Raw genomic sequence first — 25,327 nt, 5'->3', positions numbered from 1 at the left:
GCCACTCAAGTTGTCTGCCTCAACTAGCTACGCAGGCTTCACTTCTTATCCCAATGCCCTTGCCCTCTCGTTCATTCATGAGGCCAGGCACGTCAACAGCAAATGCCAAATCAGTCAGCCAGTCTGCATCGCTTAGCTCAGTTTCCTTTCACAACCTCTGAGTTTCCTTTTTCTGTTTTGAGCAGTTCTGCTGAGCCATCTGACAGCTGTGTGGTAGCCCAGGTTCCTCCAGCAGTACAACACAACAACCTGCCTGTTATGTAATGCTATCGCCTTGATGAGGTTGACTACTTTTGTTACGTCAACCACACGGTTCATTTTCAGCACTGATTTCCATAGCATGTCCTGGTGAACTAAACAGACCAGAAAAGTAGTTCCTGATCATGTTCTTGTTCATGTTCTTCTTGTTCTTGTTTTTCTGCAAATGATGGCTCAAGTTGTACTCTTTGAACACAGCGATGTGTTCCTTGCAAACTTAGCACACAGCTTTACTGGCAGCTTCAGTAAAGAAAATATTTTAAAGTCCATGCCTTGTTAAATACCCTGCATTTGTCATCAACCTTTCTCTTTTTGCCATGTATTAATGAGTTGCCTAGCTGCAGTAGCCTATGAAACAACAACTTTCACTTCCTGATCTGCATGTCCCTGTAATCTTCACACCCACTGCAGATCTTTACCTTCTACTCTCCACACACACACACACACACACACACACACACACACACACACACACATCCATCAGGCCCACATTGCAGTTTGCCTCACCTCAGAGATTTCTTTCCCCTGTTCCTGAATCCTTGAAGAATCTGCCACAGCCTATCTGACACACAGATCACTCTGTGTGTGTCTCTCTCACACACTCCCTCCTCTCTCTCTTTCTCTTTGAGTTCCCTCTCTCCCCTGACTCTGTGTATTCTGCAGTAGGGCAAGAGGAGCTCTGCCGTAGGGTGTGTCACTGTCACATTAATGCCCTCCACACTGTCAACCAAAATTAACTTTCTCAACTATGTAGCTTCATCCTTACGCAGCACTTTGTGGCTGAGGTCCTCTCTAGGACTTTCTCTTTGTGCTCTATAAATCCCACACTGCTCCCTGACGCAGCTCCGCACTGGGGCACAGTGCCATTTATCACAGTGTGTGCCCTCGCGCAGCAATGCATTGGGCCTGGTGGTGACATTTTTAATGGCGCTCTACACTGTAAAAACTCATAGTGCAATTTAGTGAAATCAACTCATCTTTATCCATTAACACAATGTATATAGATGTGTTTGTCAATTTCAACTTAAAAGTGCTAGTTATGAGCTTCATGACTTAAAATCATGAGTTCACATCTTGTGACTTAAAATTACGAGTTGAAACAACACCTTATAAAGCATTCACTAAACTCAACACAGTTTATTAGCAGACTTCCCAGTATGCATTGCATTCGGTTTAACTCTCCAGAAACTCTTCCTTCTTTTGGTTTGAATGAAGTTACAGGATAGAGACTTGTTATGTATGTATGTTTGGTGAATCATAGGTCAATTTCTGATTAAAAAAAATAAAATAAAAAACCATGATAAAAATCTACTATCTATCTTATCTATGTATCTGGGAATTCACAATCAAGTAAGTTTCTCTGTGATGCAAATGGAAAATACAATCCACTAAAAGTAAGTGCATTGCAGCTGCATACTATATGCTGAACTGTGTATTAATCATACAAGAGGAACTCGAACTTAAACCTAGCAAACCTTGTGAAAAAATAAATAACACTGGATTTCAGTTCATCAATTAATGCATTCAACTTGGAAACATGAATCAGCATGACTAGACATTTGTTGATTGAACTTATTGTCTTAAGTTCACTCAGTTAGCTTTTCTACTTTAGAACAACTAACTAATGATCTTTGACCTAACTATTCAGTACTACTTCAGTCAACTCACAATTTTAAGGCAGCAAGGAAACTTTTGTTTTTAAGTTGAACTGCCTTACTATTTTTGCAGTGTATGATCTGATGTATGATATTTAGCAGTGCTCTGTTTACCGTGATGCCGGTCATTTATCAAACTGCGAGATGAAGTAGTGGCGATAAATGGAAGTATGCTCTCTCCCACCGTGCCAAGGCACACTGCAGTGTTTTTTTGTTGTTGTTGTTGTTGTTGTTGTTTTTTACCAATCTGGCAAGGCTCATAGTCTCATGTGCTATGCTGATCTGCTGGAAGATTTTCATTCAATTTGTTACTGCTGAATTCATGGACGTTGCATGAATGAAATATGCTTTTGCATTCGATTTGTTTGCATATTGCTTGATAAATGAGGCTGAACTCATGCCAGTGTAAATCAATATGGCTCCATTTACATTTTGGCAATTTTCATTTGGCTACTGTTCCAGAGCTCTGTGCCTCTGTTGAGAACCAGGGAGTTTATTACTGTGCTCTGATGTTCAAATGTGTTCAAAAATTCATCCTCCATATCCTCCATATGAGGAGATACGATAAAACAAGACAAGACAAAAAAAGGAAAAGAAAGAAACTACAAAATGATGGATTGCAAAAACTTAAAACAAATTATGGTAGTTGGTAGTGGATAGTGAGTCTTTGGATAACAAAATAATACCTCTTCTCAAAACTGGACCCTCTATATTTCAGAAATATTGAATGTTGATCTTCTTCTTCAAATACAAATTATTCCACATTGATTGCAGAAAAATTGACTTTGCAACCCCAGAGTGAATTAGGCCTTTAATCGTAATAATAATGTGATACTTTAGATACATTATCTTGTTGCTTCCCCCACCTCCAGGGACGACGGAGCCCCTGGAGCTGATGGGGGTTTGGTGTCTTGCTCATGGACACCTCAGTAGGCTGGAAGGTTGCCAACATGGCGGCCCTCTGATTAAACTGGCTGAAGGATGATCTCTCTACCACTAGGCCGCCCTGCTGCCTTGTGACCGCCAGTCAGCCGGTGTTACGATAAAGACATTGTGCCTATATCTCAGACCGGTGCACAGATCAACATCAGTAATTGTCTCTATGTTCTGTTAGTGTGGTTGTTTACTAGAAACTCTCTCTCTCTCTCTCTCTCTCTCTCTCTCTCTCTCTCTCTCTCTCTCTCTCTCTCTCTCTCTCTCTCATACTCACACACACACACACACACAGCCATAAATGGACATGGAAACACAGAAGCTACTTATCTCAATAGAGGCCCAGTCATTTATCCAAGAATACAGAGCGCTCAAAGCAGTAATTACTGTGTCTGTGTTAGAATTTTAATTACATGTTAGCGTTGTGCCAACTATTGTCTCATGTGTGTGTGTGTGTGTGTGTGTGTGTGTGTGTGTGTGTGTGTGTGTGTGTGTGTCCTGTCAGGATTCTTATCTTACCCACACACCAACACACTCCTTGGCTCCAGCACAATGACCACAGCTCCCCGCCGCCTGCTGTCGTGTTAGAAGCGAGAGAGATAGAGTTTGTTCACAGTAGGCACAATACTTTTCATATTTAACATTTAAATAAATGGTATTTTACATTTCAAGTTTGCATTTCAACCCACGGTAACACCAGTTTACGCCTTTCTTGGAAACGCTGCAGTGGTTTATATGGCAGGTTTGTCACAGTGAGGCATCCATAATTATTTTCCATCTTTCTCAAATCATCTCTTCTTTATTGGTAAATCACAAAGCGGATAGCACATACTGGGAGCTTCTCTCAATCACCCCTAAGATCAGGCAGTATTAACTCCTGCTTTGTGGGGAGCCACATTCAAACTGCAGTCAGGACCTTGCTATCATCACCTTGTTTAATATCACATTTTCTGCCTGAGATACCTTCCTCTTCCTCCTCCTCTTCCTCAACCTCCTAATCTTCATCCATATTTCTGTGCACTAGTTACTGCATAATACTGTATAATTCACAATATTGTAATGGAAGCAAGTATTTTGTCCCCCTCCAATGATGCAGGCACCGCATGAGCCAATCAATAACAAGTAAACAAAAGTTGTTAACGCCCCTGTTGGTCAATCAGTGTAATTTTGAAAATGCTTTTTGAAAACGATGCATCATTCCCTGAGGTTTTGCCAAGATCCAAGACAGACGGACAGACAGACGGAGGACAACATCATGGGGGACAAAAACAACCAAACCTGTTGAGGTTCACAGGCGACTGAAAGCACCAAACTCAGGATGTGTTTTTGGTTCCACTACTAATCTTGGGTCGACTAACCCTGCCAGCCTCACTCTGAAAGAGCTCTTTGTAGTTCCCAAACTCTATCATAGCCGAGCCATTAGCTGGCCATTTGGTGTGGTGGCACTAAGAGTAGCTCCGTGTGTAATGATACTGTGCCTGTGGACGGGCCATTAGCCAATTTCAAGTTAGCCAGTAATGGTACACTGAGTCGTGTGCGGAGGATACAGCAGAGGACAATGACAGAGTGTTGCAGAATGTGACTCTATGTGGCTTTAGCAGATACAACATGGCACTGCGGCGGAGGTGATAGCAAAGTTGTGAGGCAGAGAGTGAGAAGAGGAACTCACAAAGGAGTAGGCTGAAATTAGGGAGAGGGGTGAGGAAGGAGAGAAGCAAGAGAGGACATGCAGAGAAAAGAGTGAGACAAGGGAGATGGGGGGGGAGGGGTTGTTTAAATAAAGGAACCATGGAAACGGTTGATGAAGTGGAGAAATGGAAACTATCTAGAAAAGGTTGTACCTTAGCTGATGAGACGGTGTTCTTGTTTGTTTCCTCCTCTCCGCCAGCCCTTGATCCCTTCCCTCAGCTCCACTTTGTGCTCACATCTCTCTATCACCTGAGGAGAGAGAGAGAGAGAGAGAGAGAGAGAGAGAGAGACAGAGATAATACGAATTATTCATGGCCACTCTAGCCTGAGCAAGGGCCACTTTTCCCTCCTAGCCATTAGAGTAAGCTTTCCGAAGACAACAATGAAAACAGCCTCTCATTCATCAACAGCAGCTCTCAGGTGGACAGCACAGGCTCAATACAATGGCGGGTAGGCAGAGCAGCACAATGGCTTGCATGTTTACACCATATATCCAAACCCTGAATGAGATAAAGGGAGAGTGGTGTTCAGAGGTCCTCGTGAGCGTTTGTGTACCCGATAGAGTACACCTGCTTTATGTTTTTCATCCTGCCATTCAGCGTGTGTTGTTTAGCTGTCTCTCCATTTTCCACCCAAGCAGCAATCTCTTAAAACGTTATAGACATACTTCTTCCCTTCTCTGTCTTTATGTCATTACCACCCCACACTTTTCCTGTCTCTCTCTCTCTCTCTCTCTCTCTCTCTCTCTCTCTCTCTCTCTCTCTTTCACCCTGATAAATGATAGTTTTACATTAAACACAGGTTGTCTGAATTATTCATCAAGCAATACTGTAGTTATTTCATTCCCAGTTGGTTTTATGCAGAAGTCATCCATCCATCCAGATTCACCACTAGTGTGTTGCGTCTATGTATATGTGCGTGTGTGTGTGTGTGTGTGTGTGTGTGTGTGTGTGTGTGTGACCAAGTACAGGTTCCTCTTCTGTTATGCCTGGCCCTTTGCTACTATGTCCTTATGCCTGTAAAATAATGCCACACAACAGCTGTTCAGCCAGAAACATATTGCCATCAAAATTCCAACTGGGAACACTCTCTTATTTTATCTCTCTCTTATTCTGCTGTCATGGGCGGAGCCAGATGGAAAAATTTGGCATTGTGTTATAAGAAGTCACAGCCTGAGCTTGTTTACTGGTATACAGCGGCTCTGCTTTTTTCCACTGCACTATCACATTTCTTGTCTCTCCATTCCATGCTTTTTGTGGTTGGCTATAGAGGCACAGGTCATCATCCAAGCCCCATAGGCAATCCCTGTCTTTTTTCCATTAGCTTAACGCAGCTATCCTTGGTTGGACCTCTGTGAGTGGCGGTTGAGTCCTACATGACCCCTTGGCATTCCAGCAGGGTGGCATAAGTCGCCGTCGGGGGCCGTATCGATTTCCCCGGCCCGGAAATAGGCCTACCAGCAGTCGGAAATCTCCGCCCTTGAGCACTCCCACTCCACATCGCTTGGCTTTTCCAACTGTTTCGGAAAATAGTTGCCGCGTGACACGCCATTCCGGCCTCTCGAGGCGACCAAAAGTAACATCGTCATCGGGCCAAGTGGGTCAGTAAGTGATGAGTGAAGGATTGTGGGTGTTGACTGATGTGTCACAGGGGGCCGTGGGATGGGGTCACCTAGCTGGCTAGTGCTGCTGCTGTTACTATTGTTGTGCTGTTTGGTCCTGACTTGAGATGAGGCCAAAACAGACGCCTCTGTGACTAAGCTGTGGACAACTCCTAATCCACAGATTTTTGTTGGTATGGCGACTGTTCCCAGGCATCATGAACATGCGCTGGGGACAGTAATCCTGGTATTTCCCCTTGTTCTTTTATGTTTACGGCTGCTATAAAATGATATTGTTGTGTGTCAGATATGGAACTTACAGCCATTAAGAACACAATGTTCCCATCCAAAGCAACTTCATCAGAAGCATCGCTATAAGGACAGTTTGCTGGCTGTAATAATGTTGATATGATGGGATGATCTACTCCTCCTGTAGTTGTCTCACTAAATTTGATAAAACTATGGATCTAATATCAAACATCTCTGTCTGTCTGTCTGTCTGTCTCTCTCTCTGGCTTTTGTTTCCCTTGTCTGTTTGTCTGTCCGTCCTCCAGTACCGGATCGGCCAGCTGTATATGATCAGCAAGCACAGTCATGAGCAGAGCGACCGCGGGGAGGGGGTGGAGGTGGTCCAGAACGAGCCGTACGACGATCCCGAGCACGGACCTGGACAGTTCACCGAGAAACGAGTCTACCTCAACAAGTGAGTGCCCTCCTCTCTCCATGTCTCTCAGTGTCTGACATACAGCCGGGTCCGACGTATGTGTTTAATTTAATGAAACAGTCAGGGTGTCTAAATGTATATTTTATGGAAAACTCTACTGATCCTCCAAAAGAGACATCTGTGTTTGATTGCCCCTCATCCACAGGGAGCTGGTAGGGATTCAGTGTCTGAATCTGAATCCTTCTGGTTGAAGGACAGTCTCCCTACTCACTCCACTATCCTGCTGTTATCCTGAAAAGCTGTACTTTATATTCTCCTAATATTTTATCTCGCGCCTTACAATCCTAGTCATTCTACCACAAGTGCATACCATAACACCGTCCATCAGGCTACTGCTGATAAGGCTGTCAGGAGGGATAAGCATTTGTAATGTCCCTTTCACACCCATCACTGCATCACTGTCACTGGCACTCTCCTATCCTCACAACCACGCTGCAAGTTAAGACATAGATTAGTCATTGGTTATATGTCTAACGTTGATGTCTTCATGTCAGCAACTCTAGGCTAGTGTGTTGAAATAAGTGGGCATATATATAACTAGTCATATATAGGGCATGATAATCGCCGCATAAGCAGATATCAGCTTTCATAAGGCTTGGCAAAGCCAGCATAAGCATGGTTGTCGCGTCTCAGGGATGAGCGAGGGAGAAATGTATTTAGTTGCTCCGATTCATCTCATTCCAAGCCTATTTTCCAGCTCGGCTCTGTCCTTATGCCTTGTTAAACTTGATAAGCGTGAAATTGAATATTTGATTTTCTGTTATGTAGATTACAATTGAATTTGCTGCCGAGTGCAAGAACGAGTCTGAGGTGTAGTCTCCCCGGCCTCATTTGTGAGTTTGCTCTGAATGTGACCCCTCGCCAATAAGGTGAATCCAGGTAAAAGCCATTATCCCTTATTGATTTCCCATATTAAATCTATAACAATCACCAAGGAGGAGATGATGCAGACCAGTTAGAGAGGGATTTTTTGAAAAGCTTTGAGACAATTCAGGTTTGGATCGTGACAAAGAGGCTGCAATTCAATATCAGGAAGATGCCCCTAATATTTTATACCTCAAGTGTAAACATCACCTGTGGATACAATCATACAGACTTCATATTTTCCACGTTCTCTCTTTCCCGCCCATTCATTTCTTTTTCACCTTAGCTGTTGTTTGTGTATTTATCAGTGCATGACATGCTTCTGTAGCCATACATTGACTGCTGAAATATCCCACTTGGCCCATCATATAGACCTATCTTTACCAGGTCATTGAGTGCAATGAGTCCACACCAAATACTTGGTAGCAGGCCAAATCCATCAATACCACCAACAACCCTTATCAAAAATAAAGTAATTGAATGTGACACTGTTGATCTTATAGGGGAATTCTCTTTTTGCTTGCCCCCCCCACCATAATGAGGTCAAAACACAGGTTCATCTACTGAACCCGGGCGCCCTTGTTGAAGGAAAGTCTTTCCACTCATTATGCCACCCTGCTCCCCAAGGTGATCGGAAATCAGAATGATCAGAGAGAAGTGGAAGCACCGTCACCCAACAGAGTTATTATGTCAAAGTAGCTTTCTAGATTCATCCTGAAGGACCCTTCACATACAGAATCGACCTTTCCCGGGCACATTCCAAGGCCCCGGTCCACTCAGGGAAAATCTATGAGAACTAATTATCCTGAATGATTCTGCCCACGCAGCCAGCCTGGATTGACTGAATGAATACTGTAGCCCCTATAGGCCATTCATAGGGTTCACTAAATCCAAGTGAGGTCTGTTGTGTGGGTCAGCTCGGGTAATAGGGTATAACCTAAAGCCTCAGGACACTAAATAGTTCTGTAACTCCAAGCCATTTTAGGTCTTAATTCACCAGTGTTATCTTAAAAGAGAACAGACAGTCATAAGTAATATGGCTTATCCGTATAATAATGGGCCCTTGGGTGCTCTTGCCACATTTTCTCCACTCATCCAGTTCTTTTAGATTTGCACAGACTGAAGAACAGTGGACTTGTCATTTTAACACGTCTCATTTTTACAACTGGGGGTTAATATCATCCAATTCTCCTGTCTGGAACAAAAGCAGTCGTCCTGATCGTGTTCTGTTCAGTTGATCCTGGACAGTTGACTCTCTCAGTGTTTCTGTGGAGTTTAATTTTCGCTCCTTCTTTCGGCGTGACAAGATGATTAAGTCCAATTGAGCGGAATGAAAGACTTTCAGATCTTGTCGCGGACAGCTGTGCTGTTCGTTCCCAGAAGCAAGACAGTGAGAAAGAGACAAGAAAGAGAGCCAAATGGAGGCTACCAGAGTGAGAGGCAGAGACAGAGGGTGAGGTTCTGTGGTCAGAAGTGAGATGTAAGTGGGCCTTTGGGAAATGTGAAGTGTCACTGACAAACTCAGAGGAGAGGAAGGCTCAGTGTGTGTGCATGCTTGTGTGTGCGTGTCTGTGTGTCAGCGTGCGCATGTGTGTGTTTGTGTGTGTGAGTGTGTGTATGTGGGCAGAGAAAGATGAGGTCAGGCATGTGTAAGTGATGGATAATTTGAGCAGTCACTGTTGGACGCTGTGCCTGCCTCTCTCCACCCACAAACCACCTGTTACCATGTTATAGCTGCAGTCTGTGTGTGTGTGTGTGTGTGTGTGTGTGTAGCTGGCACAAAAGGCAGTGTGAGGACATGTGGACATGTGACCAGTCGGCTGTGTCTGGGCGCTCCCCCGGCTGTTTGACAGTCCGGACCAGAGGGAACCGCCTGTCTGTCTCTCATGTCCCGGTGGGCCTATATAGAATCAATGGGAAACCAATATGGTCACCTCATCCACCTACAGACGCTAACAAAAGAAGCAAAGAATAAGGGGAGGGGAGGGAAGGGAAGGGAAGGGAAGGGAGAGAGATTGCGGGAGAGAGTTAGAAAATCAAAGGCTGGTTTGAGTGAGAATTATCCTCCAGGTGGCATTTGGTTCAAACTGAAAGATGGCTGCCGTCTCCGTTGATGGTGCTATTTGCATCATTATGGCTCGGTTGGTATTGGCTGCAATGAACTATTTCTGATGGGACCCAATAACCAGAGAGCCCACACTGACATTTCCCTTCAACTTCGCTATTGCAAATCAAGGCTTACTGTTCCAAAGTTAAAAGTTTCAAAAAGTTTTTTTCAAAAGGAAATCCACTCCCAATTGTGTGTCTTGGTAATTTCACTTGAGGTAACCAGGCTCTCGCTCCTGTCGCTCCCTCCTGCCTGCCTCAGTAATGGTTTGCATTTTGATTGGACACAGAATGAGGTGCCCGGCTACTTGGCTGTAACTGTCAGCATCCTGAGTCAATTTGTGTTGAGTAATAACCAGCTCTCTGTACTTTGTGCCCTTCACGTCCCTCTCTGTATCTATCACCGTGCCAGCCATAGAGAAATTCCACTGCAGGGTGCCGGCTGTAATCACTGTTATCTACTGCCCCGGGAGCCATCATGGCCGCCTTGTATGGCTTCCATTATGGCTCCGCACAGCTGGATGCCTGTCATTGCTTATTCTGGGCGATGGGGCCAAGGAAAAAGAGTGGAGAAACTTCAAGAGAGGACAGTTTTGTCTGTATGGCACACAAGTCACTTTTTCTCTTCATTCCTTTTTCTTCGCTCTCTTTCTTCTCCTCTCTTTCAGTTCACTAATCCCTTCATTTCTCTCTCTGTTTTTCAGCAAGCTGCCCAGCTGGGCAAGAGCAGTGGTCCCTAAAATTTTCTACGTGACAGAGAAGGCTTGGAACTATTATCCCTACACTATCACAGGTAATGCTTGGTCACACATCCCAATGCTGTTAGCTGCTATGTACGCACATCCTCTGATACGGACACACATATACACAAAAAGTATACGTATTCATACTCATACATTGGCATACGTTTACACACGTTGCCCCTTTATTAAACGTCATAAAATGGTTTGATCAAAAAACTAGAAATTCACTGTCTCTCATAATAAGGATCTGGCCTTCTCTGATAGCCTTGCTGTCTGTACAAGAAGAGTGTGTAGAGGTAAACCAGACATAGCCTACACATACAGACAGACTGACACACACACACACACACACACACACACACACACACACAAAATTCCATTTTCTGCGAACCCTCTACAAACATGGTCCTCACCTGCTGGCAGTCATTATACGGGGATCGTTGGGAGGGCAAAGGGATATGAAAGCAATATTCTGTCCAACACAAACCACAATGAGAGCCAAGGTGGGCAGAGGGGAGGGAGGGAGGGAAGAAGAGATAGAGGGCAGGAGGGATGTTGTGACTGATGGAGAGATGACAGGAGGGTTTTACCAAAAGACGGAATGGTAAGACTAAACATGAACCCAGGTTTAGAGCAACCCCAAGACACGCTTTTCAATTAAAATTTACAACTGACAGGGAGACATATTTTGAATTTTTTTCTCAATAATTTGACACACTGCTCCACTATTGCTACATTAATATTTTTTAATTTAGTTGACAGTTTTATCCAAAGCTACTGACAATGAATACAACAGTATAATATGCTTTGATTCCTAGATCACCAACATTATAAGCAACCAATAGCAAAAAGGTTAAGGATCAGAGTCCTGCCAATAGGTGTAACAAACTAAGTTTCAAATAATGCAACTATGACATGAAACACTACTGCACACACCAGTAGTCTAATTTCCAAGACACATTGTAAAGTCATATGTTACGATTACACACCCAATACAAGTTACACTTTCAATGGTGTTTTTTTCATCTAATAATGCCAGGATGCATTAGCTGGCAGATCCGAACGGTCCACAACAAAATATCCGTGAAAGTGCCACAAAGCTGTTATGAGGTTTTTATTCAGGTATTATAAATGTGTTATATAGTGGAGTTAATGTAAGGTGTTATTGAAGAAAGTCACATAATGTCACCTCTGCATTAATTTAATGTGTCAACATTACAGTCTAGAAATACAGAGTCACTTTAAAACAAATGTATAAGAATGAGTCTTGGTGAGATTGGTGCAGAGACATATTGAAACATATTGAAGAATTTTTCATCACACACTGACACACAACAGCACCTCTACACAGTGCAAAGGGACAGTTCAGTATATACCAGTCAACAGATACCGCCTATCATTTGAGCAGTGTGGTATACAGTGTGGGAGCAGCTGTAGAGGGAAGTGTAGCTCATCTGTCCATATACACATACTGTATGTCCAGTTAACAGTTATAGGTCTTCAATAGGAGCACTCACCCAAAATATGAATCAATGTTGCACATATTTGAAAACCTTGGCTTTACTGCTCATGTTATTACAAAGTGGAGCGTTTTCAGTGCAAGTACTCTTGGTAATGCTTGATGGTCCTTGCTCCATCTTGAACTAAATGACTTGTTCTCCTCCAGTCTCTGCTTGTCTCTCTCACACTATTTTGTTCCTTTGTTCGCTTCTGTCTGCCCCCCTCCCCCTCCCCTTCTATTATTAATGGATTTCTATCCATTATACTGATGGCTTCTGCTGGGAATAGAGTACACGGTGAGTATTCTCAATCTGCATACACACACACACACACACACACACACACACACAAAAACCCTTTGATCCAACAGCTGACATGTAAATCAATGTGGTAGAGGTTAGAGGTGAGAGTAACTGCACCCTCCGAATGCTAATGGCACCGAACGACTAAGGTGTGTGAGATACCTCCTCTGATGAAATCCAGTCTTTCCGACCATTTATGGAATCACGGCCACTTGTCACGTTAAAAGCATGCAGATATACTGTATGCGTGTGTATATGTCCGCCCACACACACAAATACAAATAACGATATAGACTGCTGTTACATTAAAAAGTCTCAATTCATCATCTGTTACGGTGTGCTGTCTATCTGCTCTCTGTGCGTGCGTGTGTTTCTGTGTGTGTGTGTGTGCGTGTGTGAGAGAGAGAGAGAGACTTTTGCACACATGTATGAGACATTATCTTTGTGTATGTTATATTCTGACCTTCACACATCAGATTGCATTGCACCGCAGCCGCAGCCTAGCGCAGATAGAAACAGCATCTTGTCTCGCATTTTAGATTGCAGTTTCCATGCACTGACATTTAACTACAATCATCTCCGTATCGAAGTACAACCAATTTCATATCAGTCAAAAACCTTGTGTGATTTGGAACCTAGAATGTGACCGTGTAGTACTTTTCAAGGCATGTAACAATGTCAAAAGTCACATTCACGATACATTTTAGTCTTTCAATGATGATCTGATCATGCTAGGATGCATTAAGGGCAAGTCTGGATGGTCTCATGCCAGATTTTTGCATTTTTGCATTGTAACCTTAAAGTGCCCAGGCTCACATTAAATCACATGAAATCCAATTACAGTGTGCATACAAGAAATGTAAGTAAAATTGAGAGGAAAAGATTACAAAAATAAAGCCGCAGGAGATGTATCAGACATTTTTAGGCCAAGTGCGGACGTGTCTAGATGCAGTGGCGTGACATCAGATCTTTATGACTGTAAATGTAGTCAAAGAACGATTGTAGCAATGGATTTATCTCAATTTGCAGAGAGTTTATGGAGGGATTCATTCATTTTCCATCAGGCCATCTGCTCAGTGGGTGTCTGGTCTTCTCTACAGGCTCATTCATGTATGGATGGGCAACCCTGGACACAAACCTAGGCTTTACTGAAATTATGAAAAAAAGCCAAACCTTTTATGTTATAGCCACAGTGTGTGTGTGTGTGTGTGTGTGTGTGTGTGTGTGCGTGCGTGCGTGTGTGTGTTCATGCGTTCATACATGCATGCGTGAAAATTTACCTCAAAAGTCACCAGCTGCTCTGTAGACAATAAAAATCAATATCAACCAATAAGGAAATTTCCCTTAGAAAACATGAACGCACCCTGCAGCTCCCACAGGGTGACCAGGTCAATTGACCATCGCTGAGGAGAAGCACTAATGATTTGCTCTGGGACATTAGAGGGGACATTATCCCACCCACCTTATGTCTGGGAACATGCAGCAGGAAAACGTCAATAAAACATGAATGAACCAGCCCGACTAAAAATCTTTACAAATGTATTGCCGGCCCGGTTCTTTCCTTTCCACCTGGTCCGGTGTAGCTAGTGGAAGCCTCTGGGTGTGTGAGGAAGGTCATGTCAGTTTAAATTCCAGGACCAGCTGGGAAAAGAAAAAGGGCAGAAAAAGTGAATGAGTAATACCCTTACTGAACAACTAGTGTTCAGAGCCCTTGAGCAAGGCACTTAATCCCCAGTCACTTCAGTGGAGCCGCTCAGTGGCAGTAACACTTGTACTGGGCAGCTGCCAGGTAAGGTACTGCCAGGTAATGTACAAACGTATGAATATGAAATAAGTTGTTGCTGAAAATGAGAATATGTATTCAGCAACCTTTCCTTGGATAAATGTGGGTTTAAAAAGCGACTCCTTCAGCATTTTCTAATTTCACCAAACATATTCAGTGATGATGATAAAAGACTCCCATAACCACAAGAAAGAGGTCCTCTTGTAAATTAAAGGAGTATTTATAGTCTGTTTTAACTGGGCTTGTTTAGTCATGATGCCTCCTCGGCGTGGGACTGATGCACCATGGGAATGTATTGTTATAATCAGCCTGAGGTGGGTGGTGGTGAGGATGATGCAAATGAGGATGATGATGATGATGACTTTGGTTGTGACGATAATGACGATGATGGTGATGGTGAAAATTTTAAAGATGAGGAGATGATGGCGACGTTGACACCTTACAGTCAGATCATTCATATTCCGATTCCTTATTACTCACTCAAACAAGGCCGGAGGAATTTGTTTTTGGAAAAGTAAAAGTAACAAAAGCTTAGCTCCACATCATATATGTAAACACTCTTGGGGTAAGTTACTTTTAAAAGTAATTAGTTACTTTACTTTGTTGCTTACCTTAAAAATAACTAGTTTTTACTCTCTATTCAAAGTAATTTGTGCTACCCACTTCAAAATCCTGCGTATCAATATGGCTTGTGCTGCCAAGTGTGTTGCCAATCATTGTTTTAAAATGCAATGCAAGACTATTGCTCTGTTTTTATAACAGTAAGCCAATCTCATTTATATCAAGCAGACTTTAAATTTGCAACAAAAATTAAACAATATGAAAGAAAAAGAAAAATAACGGCAAAGGGATATGGAAGCCAACACAATTCATATTCACATATTCTGTCCAACACAAACCACAATTATTAAAAATAATTTGAAAAAGTAACTAATACTGGATTGCAAGAATTGAAAGACTAATACGTTATCCCCAACACTGTGTAAATATGCTGCAGCAGCTAAGAACATCAACACATGAAGTGCAAGGTCACACTCCTGGGCCATAAGGAATATGATGAGAAAATGAATAACAAGGAGTCAATGATGATGTCACATCAAAGCTCAGTCAGTCTTTGACAATGACAGTGTTTTCTGTAGGTTGAAGATTTATGTGTTTTATCCTCTGCCTTCACTCTCTCTCTCACACACACACACACTTCTCTCTCCATCTCCTAAATCAGAACCTCACCAGGCCAGTGAGCACAGCCTTACTGCAGAGTAATTACAGGACGAACAGGCACACACACACACACACACACACACACACATACAAACAAATACACTAAACTCCAAGCATCAAGTCTGTAGATCTTTCCTCCCTGTGCTGCAGGGCAATTGATCCATCGTGTTGTATCTATCCTGCTGTGACACACACACACACACACACATGCACACACACACACACACACACACACACACACACACACACACACAAACACACAGGGTTACACATCAACAGCTTATGTAACCAGTATTCCAGTATTGGGTTTTATAATAATTGGAAGTGTTAAGCGTTAATCTAATCAAACCCCTGTGCTTAAGAGCTGCTGAATGATTGTCAACTGGCCAAGGGCATTAAAGTGAGTGTGTGTGTGTGTGTGTGTGTGTGTGTGTGTGTGTGTGTGTGTGTGTGTGTGTGTGTGTGTGTGTGTGTGTGTGTAGCGGTGCCTATGAAGGGAGGGAGCATGTGCAAGGGGGCTGTAAATCTACAGAGGGAGAGAATAATCATTACTACTCGGCTGGCATGGGTGATAAAACACGCAGACACACAATCTGTCTCATATTTATTCATGTGGATCAGGTGACAGAAAGCCTCTACCTGTGTAGTGAGATCTGATCCAAGCCTAACCTGAATAATTATCATCTGACAAAGGAGGCTCTCTCTCTCTCTCTTTCTCTCTCTGTGTGTATTTATTTCACCGTCTTGTCTTCTTTTTATCCCCTCCAGTGTTCCTTCCTGCCTAAGTTCTCCATCCACATAGAGTCCAAGTACGAAGACAACAAAGGGAGCAATGACAACGTGAGTAGATGCCAGGGTGGTAGGTGGTTGGGAGCTTATTGTGTGGATAGATGTGAGAGAGAAAAAGAGGGGATCTCAGCATGGCTTTTCACTATTACTTTTTTAAATATATTTCGCTTCACAGCTTCTCCTCCTGTAACTTTGCCAGTCCCCTGTTGCACACCTGCCTATCATTTCATTGCCTCATCTTTTTTTCATCCCGTATATTCGCTCACCCCGTCTTCTGAGTTCAAAGCCTCCAAATCAATACTGGCGCATTCTCTTTGTCGGAGGGTTATTGCATCATTGTTCCAGCACTTAATTGTGAGGTTTTTGCTCATAACCCAGTCTTTTTATTAAGTGAAGGATATGAAGAGGTTTTTTTTTTTTTTTCTTTGGTCTGCCACAGGCTGGCAGACCAAAGAAAGTAATAGTCTGTCTGTACTTCACACCAAGGTCTCATTCCTCTGGATATCCGAGTGCTTCACACACACAGCGTGCTGAAGGAGAGTAATTGGACGCATTCTCCCTCAGTGGCATTGTTTTTATTTCAAATTCACAGACACTTTAATTTGTTGCTCACCCAAGTGCTATAACTGAAGTTAGAAATAGGCTTTCCTGAAAGAAATCTCATGAAAATCTCTCTCTCTCTCACACACACACACCTTAACATTTTCTCTGATGTCTTTCAAATGAAATGTTCATATCATTAAACACAGATCATTATGGCAGGTTATGGCAATGAACTACAGCTGTGGCAATGAGCTGCAGGTGCAGGCGGACTCACATGCCTAACACACACACACAACAACCCTAACACCCCACCACCCGCTCCTGCCACACCCCCATTAGCAGCTAAAAAGTCACCGTTGGCTTTCACTTGTAGCAACACGACAAGCTCCTCCTGGTTTTAATGGCGTGTCTCATCACTGTTAAAAGCCCTGTGCTTGCTGTCCGCCTCTCCTTCAGTGCCACTCCACACTGTTTGATTGGCAGCAGGGCCGGGTCTGAGGGTTATGCAATATTGCCTCAATCCATGGATGAAAACAAAAGCCTGCAGCTCCACTTAGTGGTGGGTCGTGATAGTTGTAAATACTTTATGTTGGTTTCATTCCACATTACGAGAGTTTTGAGACCGATTCCAATTAAGTAACAAGCGGTGGTGTTTTAGACAAGTGTGCAGAAGAGCAATGTTTGCTCCTCTCACTCTCTCAAATTTACATTTTCCCTTCTATCTCCACCATTTCTCCAGCTCCACCTCTATCCTTTCTCTTTTCTCACCACTCTCACATTTCCCTTTTTCTCCCTCTTCCTGCCTTTTCCTCTCACCTGCTTTTTAACCCTCTTCCCATCCCTCTCCCTGCCCTTTCCTCTTTCTCTCACATCTGTATACGAGTTGTAATCACATATTCTGTCTGCACATGATGTATGAATCACTATCTGTGACGCAGTAGCAGCGAAAGCTTTCTGAAAAGGAGGGTGTAACTAGCCAGCGTTGCTTCCTGGTCCTGTCTGAGTCACACGGGAAGAAATGATCCGTCGCCCCTCGACACCGGAGTAATCACTGACCGAATGTGAGTCACATTCATCCCCAGACTCAGTGTATTGTCTGAGTGGAAAGCCAGAAAGAAAAGAGTCACTTCATGTCGCCCGCCCTCTGCACTTGTAAGACCAGCAGGACGTTGTCATACTATCGAACCCCCAAACCCCTCTGAACACTCACTTGGCTTTGGAAAGTTTTAAGGGTGTTTTTTTCCACACACTGAATCACCTTTCACCGTGCCGCTCTGCCTGTTCCTCAGATCTTTGGTGGCGAGCCCAGAGAAGAGGAAACAGAGGTGTGTTTCGTGGACATCGCCTACGACGAGATCCCCGAGCGTCACTACAAGGAGTCAGAGGTGAGGAGGCCAGAGGGGGCGAGGGGGTCAAGCCACTGACCTCAAGACACACTTTGTCTGTGCCTGTGTTTGCATGTGTGTGTGTGTGTGTGTAAAGGAGCATATAGTGAAAGGATACACACACACACGGGGGAAATTGGGAAGGGGAGAGGAATGAAGCAGGGATGGAGAGAGATGGGAGTGTGAAAGGGAGAGAAGTGAAGAGAGACAATGGAGACGAATAGAAGAATGAGGGGAGGGAAGTAATCAAGGGAGGAATGGAGAGAGAGGCGAATGGAGGTGGGGGGGGGGCTCCACTCTGTGAGTAGACAAACAGAATAGTGTGTTATCTTGCTCTAGCAGCTCCAGCTCATTTTTGATCACCAGCTGGCCATCTGCCTCCTCAGAGTGATGGAAGAGGGGGGCGATGCATGTTTATGTGTGGGGGAGGTGTTAGATATTAGATGTGGTGATTTGACATTTGTATGCGCGTGCGTGTGTGTGTGTGTGTGTGGGTGGGAGTGTATGTGTGTGTGCCTGTCTACCAGGGTGTGATAGTTATAAAAAGCTGAGCTATTAATAGACATGAGGGGTCAAGACGGCACTGCAGCGGTCTTTTATGATTGACCCACCCCCACCACCCGAACCCACCACCACCCCACACCCCACCCTCCGACCCCCCCACTCCCGCCTCTGTCGGGGTTTATGGCCTCTGCTTTTATCCCCTCAGAGCTAAGAATAGCCCAGAGATGTTGTCCTGGGCTAAAAGAAGATGGCAGACGGCCGATGTAAACATCATTTGATTTGAAGACGGCTGGTTTTTAAATGCAGGAGGAGGGAACACAGCAGCTTATCTGCGATACACCACTGACTGCATCGTCAAACACCACAGAGACCATTGTAATACATGAATGAACTATAATTAGCAGTGTGGTCAGCCCCCTAAAAGCACCACAGTGCTAACAGCATGTGCATGTCTTTGCTTAAAGTCTTGGACACTGACATCATCACAATGTTGCTTTCTTGCTGTATAGGGCTGGACACATAGTGCAAGATTTAGTTCAAATAAAGCAATATGGTGACACATTTTCCCTTCTTTATATGCATACTCGTTCCACATGCTCAGACATGGCTCGACATGATGTTGAACTCAAATTTTGACAGCCGCGGGCCTGTAGTGACATTACTCGCTTGATTTCATTCTGAAAATCGAGTCCAAAAAAGTCATACTACTTACAAACTACAGTGATGTAATCCTGATATGACTTTTTCTGCGTCCATGGTTGCATTTTATGATTTAATTTTGCCTATTTGCAATTGTTAGTAAGGAAAACGCCTGAACAATTACGGTGAGTAAGGATTCCCGACGCATCTGATGTCAGAGGTTCGCTGCTCATGAAGTTAAATTGAGGTTTACAAGCTAAAAAATTAAAATATATATCAAATTTGAAATATCACTTTCAGCACCACAGTTTCCAACCCAGAGTAACTGGTTCAGCAGGTCTTGGGAAAACAGAAAAACATTGTGTGACATAATTATATCATATCATTTTCTTATTTTAAAAGATGTGCTTAGAGCAGAACAGGCTCTCATTAACATTTATCACTATTCCCTCTTTCTCTGGCATGAAACCTTATGACACGTTTTATGCGCAATCAAATGCAATGGGCCTCCTCCCTCTCCACTACAAGTGTTATCTCAGCAGGTGTGGGGAGAGTTGTGCATCACCCCTGCACACACTCAATCACAGGCAGACACATAACCCCAAGACTAATGAGCGCACTTGCATAATTAGCCTATAGGGAGCAGTGATTAATGCATGTAAAGTTTGTGATTAGAGAACTCCCACTGTGCAGCTTGGCTGTACTCTCCGTGAAGCTTGTAATAAACGCAGGTGATCCTGTTCTATACTGCAGGGGGGGGGAGAATGGTGTGTGTGTGTGTGTGTATGTTCTTGATGATAGAAGCTTACAAATGGGTGATACAGATTACATATTGTGCAGAAAAAAGGGTCCATCCGTTGGATTGTGGCAGGTGCTGGGAACATTTTTTGAATGACTTTTATGCGCTGGGGATATTAAAAGAATGTTTTATTGTGAAATGCGGAGTCGTCCTCTTTTGCTGACAAAGAGCTCCTGCAAAGCTTAAGAGAAACAGTGAGTTAAGACTTTCCTTCCTTTTCTCTGCGGTCTTGCAGGACCTGCGGTACTTCAAGTCAGAGAAGACTAACCGCGGCCTGCTGCAGGAGGGCTGGATCAACACCCAGGACCCCATCATGTGCTCCTACAAACTGGTCACTGTCAAGTTCGAAGTCTGGGGCCTGCAGACGCGCGTGGAGCAGTTTGTACACAAGGTCAGGACCAAAAAAAAGTTTTGGCATGAATCTTTTCGTGGATAGTGAGGTTGCAGATGCACTTCCCCCTGCCCTCACACGTGTTCCCTTTCCTCACTCAGCCAAACTGTTTGACCTGTGCTGCTGCGGGTCAGTGCCACAGCCATTCCATTTTCCGCTCTGAAATATATCTGATATGCAAGAGGGCCAGTTGGCTTTAACCCAGTCCAGCGTTCCAGTATCTGCCCTTCTCACATCCTACAGATTGCCTTGCATCGCCTTCCATTTCCTCGCCAGAAAAGTTGTCAACTTCACATTTCTTATTTCCCAAATCCATTTCACCTGCCCCTCTATCTGTCCCTTGTGTGAACTGTCCCTCTCCTCTCCTTGCCCGAGGCAGCCACACACACACACACACACACACACACACACACACACACACACACACACAGTCAAACAGGGCCATTACTCACATGGTGACACCAGGACAGACTATATTAATCATTTTCCCCTTGGGGTGAGTGGAAACATACATTTAGAACTTAAAATGTTCACAACTTCACACACTCTCACCAGCCTTCAGAGTTAACTCTCCCTGACACACATTTCTCTCCTTGGTCTTCCTCCATGCCTCTGTCCCACTGTGCCTCTGTCCCACTGACACCTTGCCTCTTATTCCATCTTTTATTTACTCTTCTTGTCTTATCTTTTTTTTTCTAATTCCACTCAGGTGATTCGGGATGTCCTGCTTTTAGGACACAGGCAAGCGTTTGCCTGGGTGGATGAATGGATTGGTAAGTTTGGTTATTGTTGATGGTTTTGTGGCGATGATGGCAGTGTGTGCATGATGTACCATGATGAGCATGTGCATTACTGTTTGTTCTCTGTACAGGCGCTGACTCGTCTCAAGATTGTAATTTGATGTTGTGGCAAAGCCCAGATCATTATTAATGGCTGTGAAGTCACAATGAAAGTGCATTTTGATAGAGAATCTTGCTTCCTTAATTTGATGTGTTTCCTGTTGAAACTGTAAACCAATGGGATATCAGTTAGGGAGAGAAACTCAGTTTTATTTGATGGGAAGGGCGGAGGGGCGGGATTGTTAAAAAATCTGTGATGGTTTTATTGGTTGGAATTTTACACCTCCAGGTACACCATGAGGTAACCATTAAAGATACACTATTCTATATAAAAATATTGTAAGAAAAAAATACAATTTTCTTACATTTATTGTTAAATAGGTATTCTATTCTATTCTATTCTATTATGACATGAGAAATTAGCTACCAAGGTCAAAAAGTCATTTTTCATTTCATTTCAGTTAAAAAAGAGATGCAGATTGTATATCCTTTCATAAATTTGTCCACTGATTAGTTGATTGATTGATTGATTGATTGATTGATTGATTGATTGATTGATCGATGTGATATTTTTTAACCATTTGCTGTTGTTAATGTCACATTGTCATGATTGTCATAATCTGTGCATTTGTGTTGTTTTTGCTATAAGTACTTTTGTATGTCATGCCAGTAAAGCACCTTTGAATTGAAATAGAAAATTGAAGGAGGCTGTCAAATATCAGCTCCTGTCCTCTAGTATTATTGAAGCTTTCCATAGATGAGCTTTTTATTTCTAGAGAAAACTCCACTATTCTGCATTGTATGTGTTCATTTCGTCTCCACTGTTCAGTTTGTGCCTCTCTGACGCATTTTACTTTCAAACCATTGTGCTACTGCCAATCCATCATAAATGTTTGATTATGCTTTGTACAAGCTGCTGCAACAATACATGCATGTACACACCCACGTACACTTATTCACAAATGCACAAGTACACACACACACACACACACACACACACGCACACCTTGTAGACGATGTATGAAGGCTTATGTTCACCCTTCTACCAGTTGTACTGATTAGAAGTTTGGACTTGACTGCACAGTAGGAAGCCTCTTTGATTTTCCTGCCCAGAACTGTTTGATGTTATGTAGCTGTGTCTTTGGCTCTTTTTGAAGAACTTAATTCCACGGCTTATGTAAGTTCTCACAGAAGTGTTGGTATAACCAATGTAAACTACTAAGTCAAGCTAACCATCGCTGCCGTGTTATTTCCCATTAATATTTAACAAAAGTTTCAAAAGACACATTTTTATAGGCTGTATGTCCACACTTGGCCAGAAACGTGTGGCTGTCCTCCCACTCTCTTTACATTGCTTTTATGTGCATTGTGACTGCATCCAAACTACATGGACTAAGAAGAATTGGATGATAAAAATTGTATTGATTGATAACGTGTAACCATAGCCATTGTCAATCCAAGGGGTGTCGGTCAACTCCCTGACTCATGCACTATTAGAATAGATGTGAAATGCAATCATAAGAAATTGCACAATGCTGTACCATGGCCTAAGTGTTTACACAGTTCTGACTGCCCTATGTATTTATATTTTTCAAGTATCATACACCTATTTAGTAATTCCAAAACAACAAAACAATCTTATTACTCTTCCAAATGTGTGATGCCTCCACAGACATGACCATGGAGGAGGTGAGAGAGTACGAGCGCGCCACCCAGGAGGCCACCAACCTCAAGATCGGCACCTTCCCCCCCGCCATCTCCATCACAGAGACGCCCCTGCCGTCCGTCGCCCGCAACGGGCCCAACAGTGCCCCCTCCACCCCGCTCTCCACGGAGGCCCCCGAGTTCCTGTCGGTGCCCAAGGAGCGTCCCAGGAAGAAGTCGGCCCCGGAGACGCTGACCCTGCCGGACCCGGGCCGCAGGGACTCGGCCTTCAAACTGCCCAGCTTCTTCTCCTGGAACTCCAGCCCCCAGCCCGAATGAGAGCGGGGCGGCGCCGGTGGTGACCCCTCTACCTGCAAATCCATGGAGGATGCCTGCCCAGCAGATCCCACAATGCCCCCTCAGCCAGCTGAAGTGAAGGAGACTTTTCACTGTCCTGGTGATCCCAGCCCCCCTCTCAGCAGACTAGCCGGTGTTACAGTAAAACCAACCGCTCTCAGACTGCCTTTACAGGTGCAGGCAGGCAGCCCACAACAATAAGACAGGAGGATGTAAAGGTAACAGTACGTTCACTGAGAGTCTAACAAACGCAGTTTGAGCCTTCCTTCTTCTCCTCTCCTCTCCTCTCCTCTCCTCGTCTCCTCAGAAAAACAGTCAGCCAGCACCGTGCATCAGACAGTAAGCTCACACGGAGGTCAATTACTCAGATTAGGTGTAGCGTACATTCCTGGAAATGTTTTTGCCCCGCAGCGCATCGCCCTGCTTTCATCTCAGCTGATCTCTCAGGGTTCTGTTGCCAAGATACGTCGAGATTCAATCAGTGCATATAAACGTCATGCATACACAGTTTCATTTTTATGCTTTGCGTTTGAGTCCGCCCGCCCTCTGGCTTTTGAAAACTGCAGCTTGTGATTTGACGTATCTATTTGTGTGGTTTGGACTTTTGACAGATTCTCGTTGGCCGCTGTATCAGTTGAGTATAATGGTTTTCACAGTCAGGTGTAAGGTGATTGTGTTTTGTATATATGTACATTAAAGAACCATTAAAATGTCACTACTTAGTAAAAAGAGTACCATGTTCAGTGATCATGCTGCTATAAAATTGATACTATTGGTGTATTTTAGTGTCTGTTGATTATAGTGCGTTCGGTCAACCATGGTGTCTTTAAAATGGCTTACATAATTGCATGGTTTTGATTACAGATGCAGTATTTGTGAATTAAATGTCCTCTATGTTGTTTTCCTTGTTATCTCAGCCACATAATTGATGTTGTGTTTAAATGGACTTTTATAGGCTGACATGGTTAATTTGTTGTTTTGCTGCTTTATTCATTTCAACTGTATTCATTTACAGTCATACTGTTGATGTGTTTTGTATTCAGTAAATGAAATAAAATAAAATAAAATACTGTTGTATCCATAATTGTGTGAGGGGGGAAAGTGATTCATTAATAATAGCCTTTATTTGAATGGAATTGTCACATACTGTAAGAGCTTGCTCTCACATGCTTTCACTTACTCTCTATTTATTTACATTTTAGAGGTGATAAAGTGTTCATGGGACAAATATACAAAAGATATTTCACACCTTCACCCCTTTATCAGTGCTGAATATGTACTCAAAACATACTTTAAAATGTCTATTGAAATAAGGGTTAAGACTAAGTTTCCAGGAGAAAACACTGTGGGATCTAACCTGCCAGCATCACCTGCTGATACAATTCATTGATCATGCAAGCTTGAATGCAAATATGTGGCCATGCTCACTTCTGACTTCATCACTTCATCTTCTGACTATACAATTAAACAACTACTTTTCTGATATATACAACATATCTGTCTCATTATATGAGGTCTAATCTCTATATCCCACCTGCCTTGAATTACAGAAGCCCCAAGCTTTAGCATCTGTTCTATTCCGCTATTCTTATGGCTGTCAAACCTTAACGCTTGCAGATATATTTTGAAAACAATATGGCCATCAAACATGCCCACACACACACACACACAGTGAGAGCCTAGCCTGGCTGTTAAAGTAGCCTTGTATAAAAGAAGCACCCAGAGGAGACCCACCCGAACACGGGGAGAACATGCAAACTCCACACAGAAAGGACCGGGGCTGAGATTCATTCATTATGAGGTGACAGTGCTAACCCATTAAATAACAATTCAATTTAAATCAGTTCAATTCAAATCAATTCAACTGTTATTGAATCTATTTATTATAATAGATAAGTAGGATGAACCAGGTGAGTCCAGAACCTGCAGGCTCGAATCTCAGTAACCTGCCCAGCTCTGCTCTACATGCAGGTTAGAGGAGCTTCTGTTGCAGAATGTGTTTATAGAAAGATTCAAGATGCCGTTGGCCTGTTGGGGCTTTATCCTAAGTAACTTTAAT

General features: G+C 43.3%; 1 protein-coding gene across 1 annotated transcript; it reads left to right on the top strand.

Moving 5' to 3' along the window:
- The first annotated feature begins 6,596 nt into the window (after positions 1 to 6,596).
- LOC139921923 (cytoplasmic phosphatidylinositol transfer protein 1-like) lies at positions 6,597 to 23,250 on the top strand. The gene is made up of 8 exons (XM_071912323.2): positions 6,597 to 6,838; positions 10,534 to 10,622; positions 12,361 to 12,368; positions 16,147 to 16,218; positions 18,000 to 18,095; positions 20,273 to 20,428; positions 21,138 to 21,201; positions 22,940 to 23,250. Exons 1-8 carry the CDS (start codon positions 6,597 to 6,599, stop codon positions 23,248 to 23,250), a joined length of 1,038 nt encoding a protein of 345 aa, XP_071768424.2.
- Positions 23,251 to 25,327: the final 2,077 nt, after the last annotated feature.

This window comes from Centroberyx gerrardi, chromosome 7, assembly GCF_048128805.1.
Source record: "Centroberyx gerrardi isolate f3 chromosome 7, fCenGer3.hap1.cur.20231027, whole genome shotgun sequence".
Taxonomy (NCBI): domain Eukaryota; kingdom Metazoa; phylum Chordata; class Actinopteri; order Beryciformes; family Berycidae; genus Centroberyx; species Centroberyx gerrardi.
The sequence above is the reverse complement of the archived record's forward strand: the minus strand, read 5'-3'. Positions and strand labels throughout refer to the sequence as shown.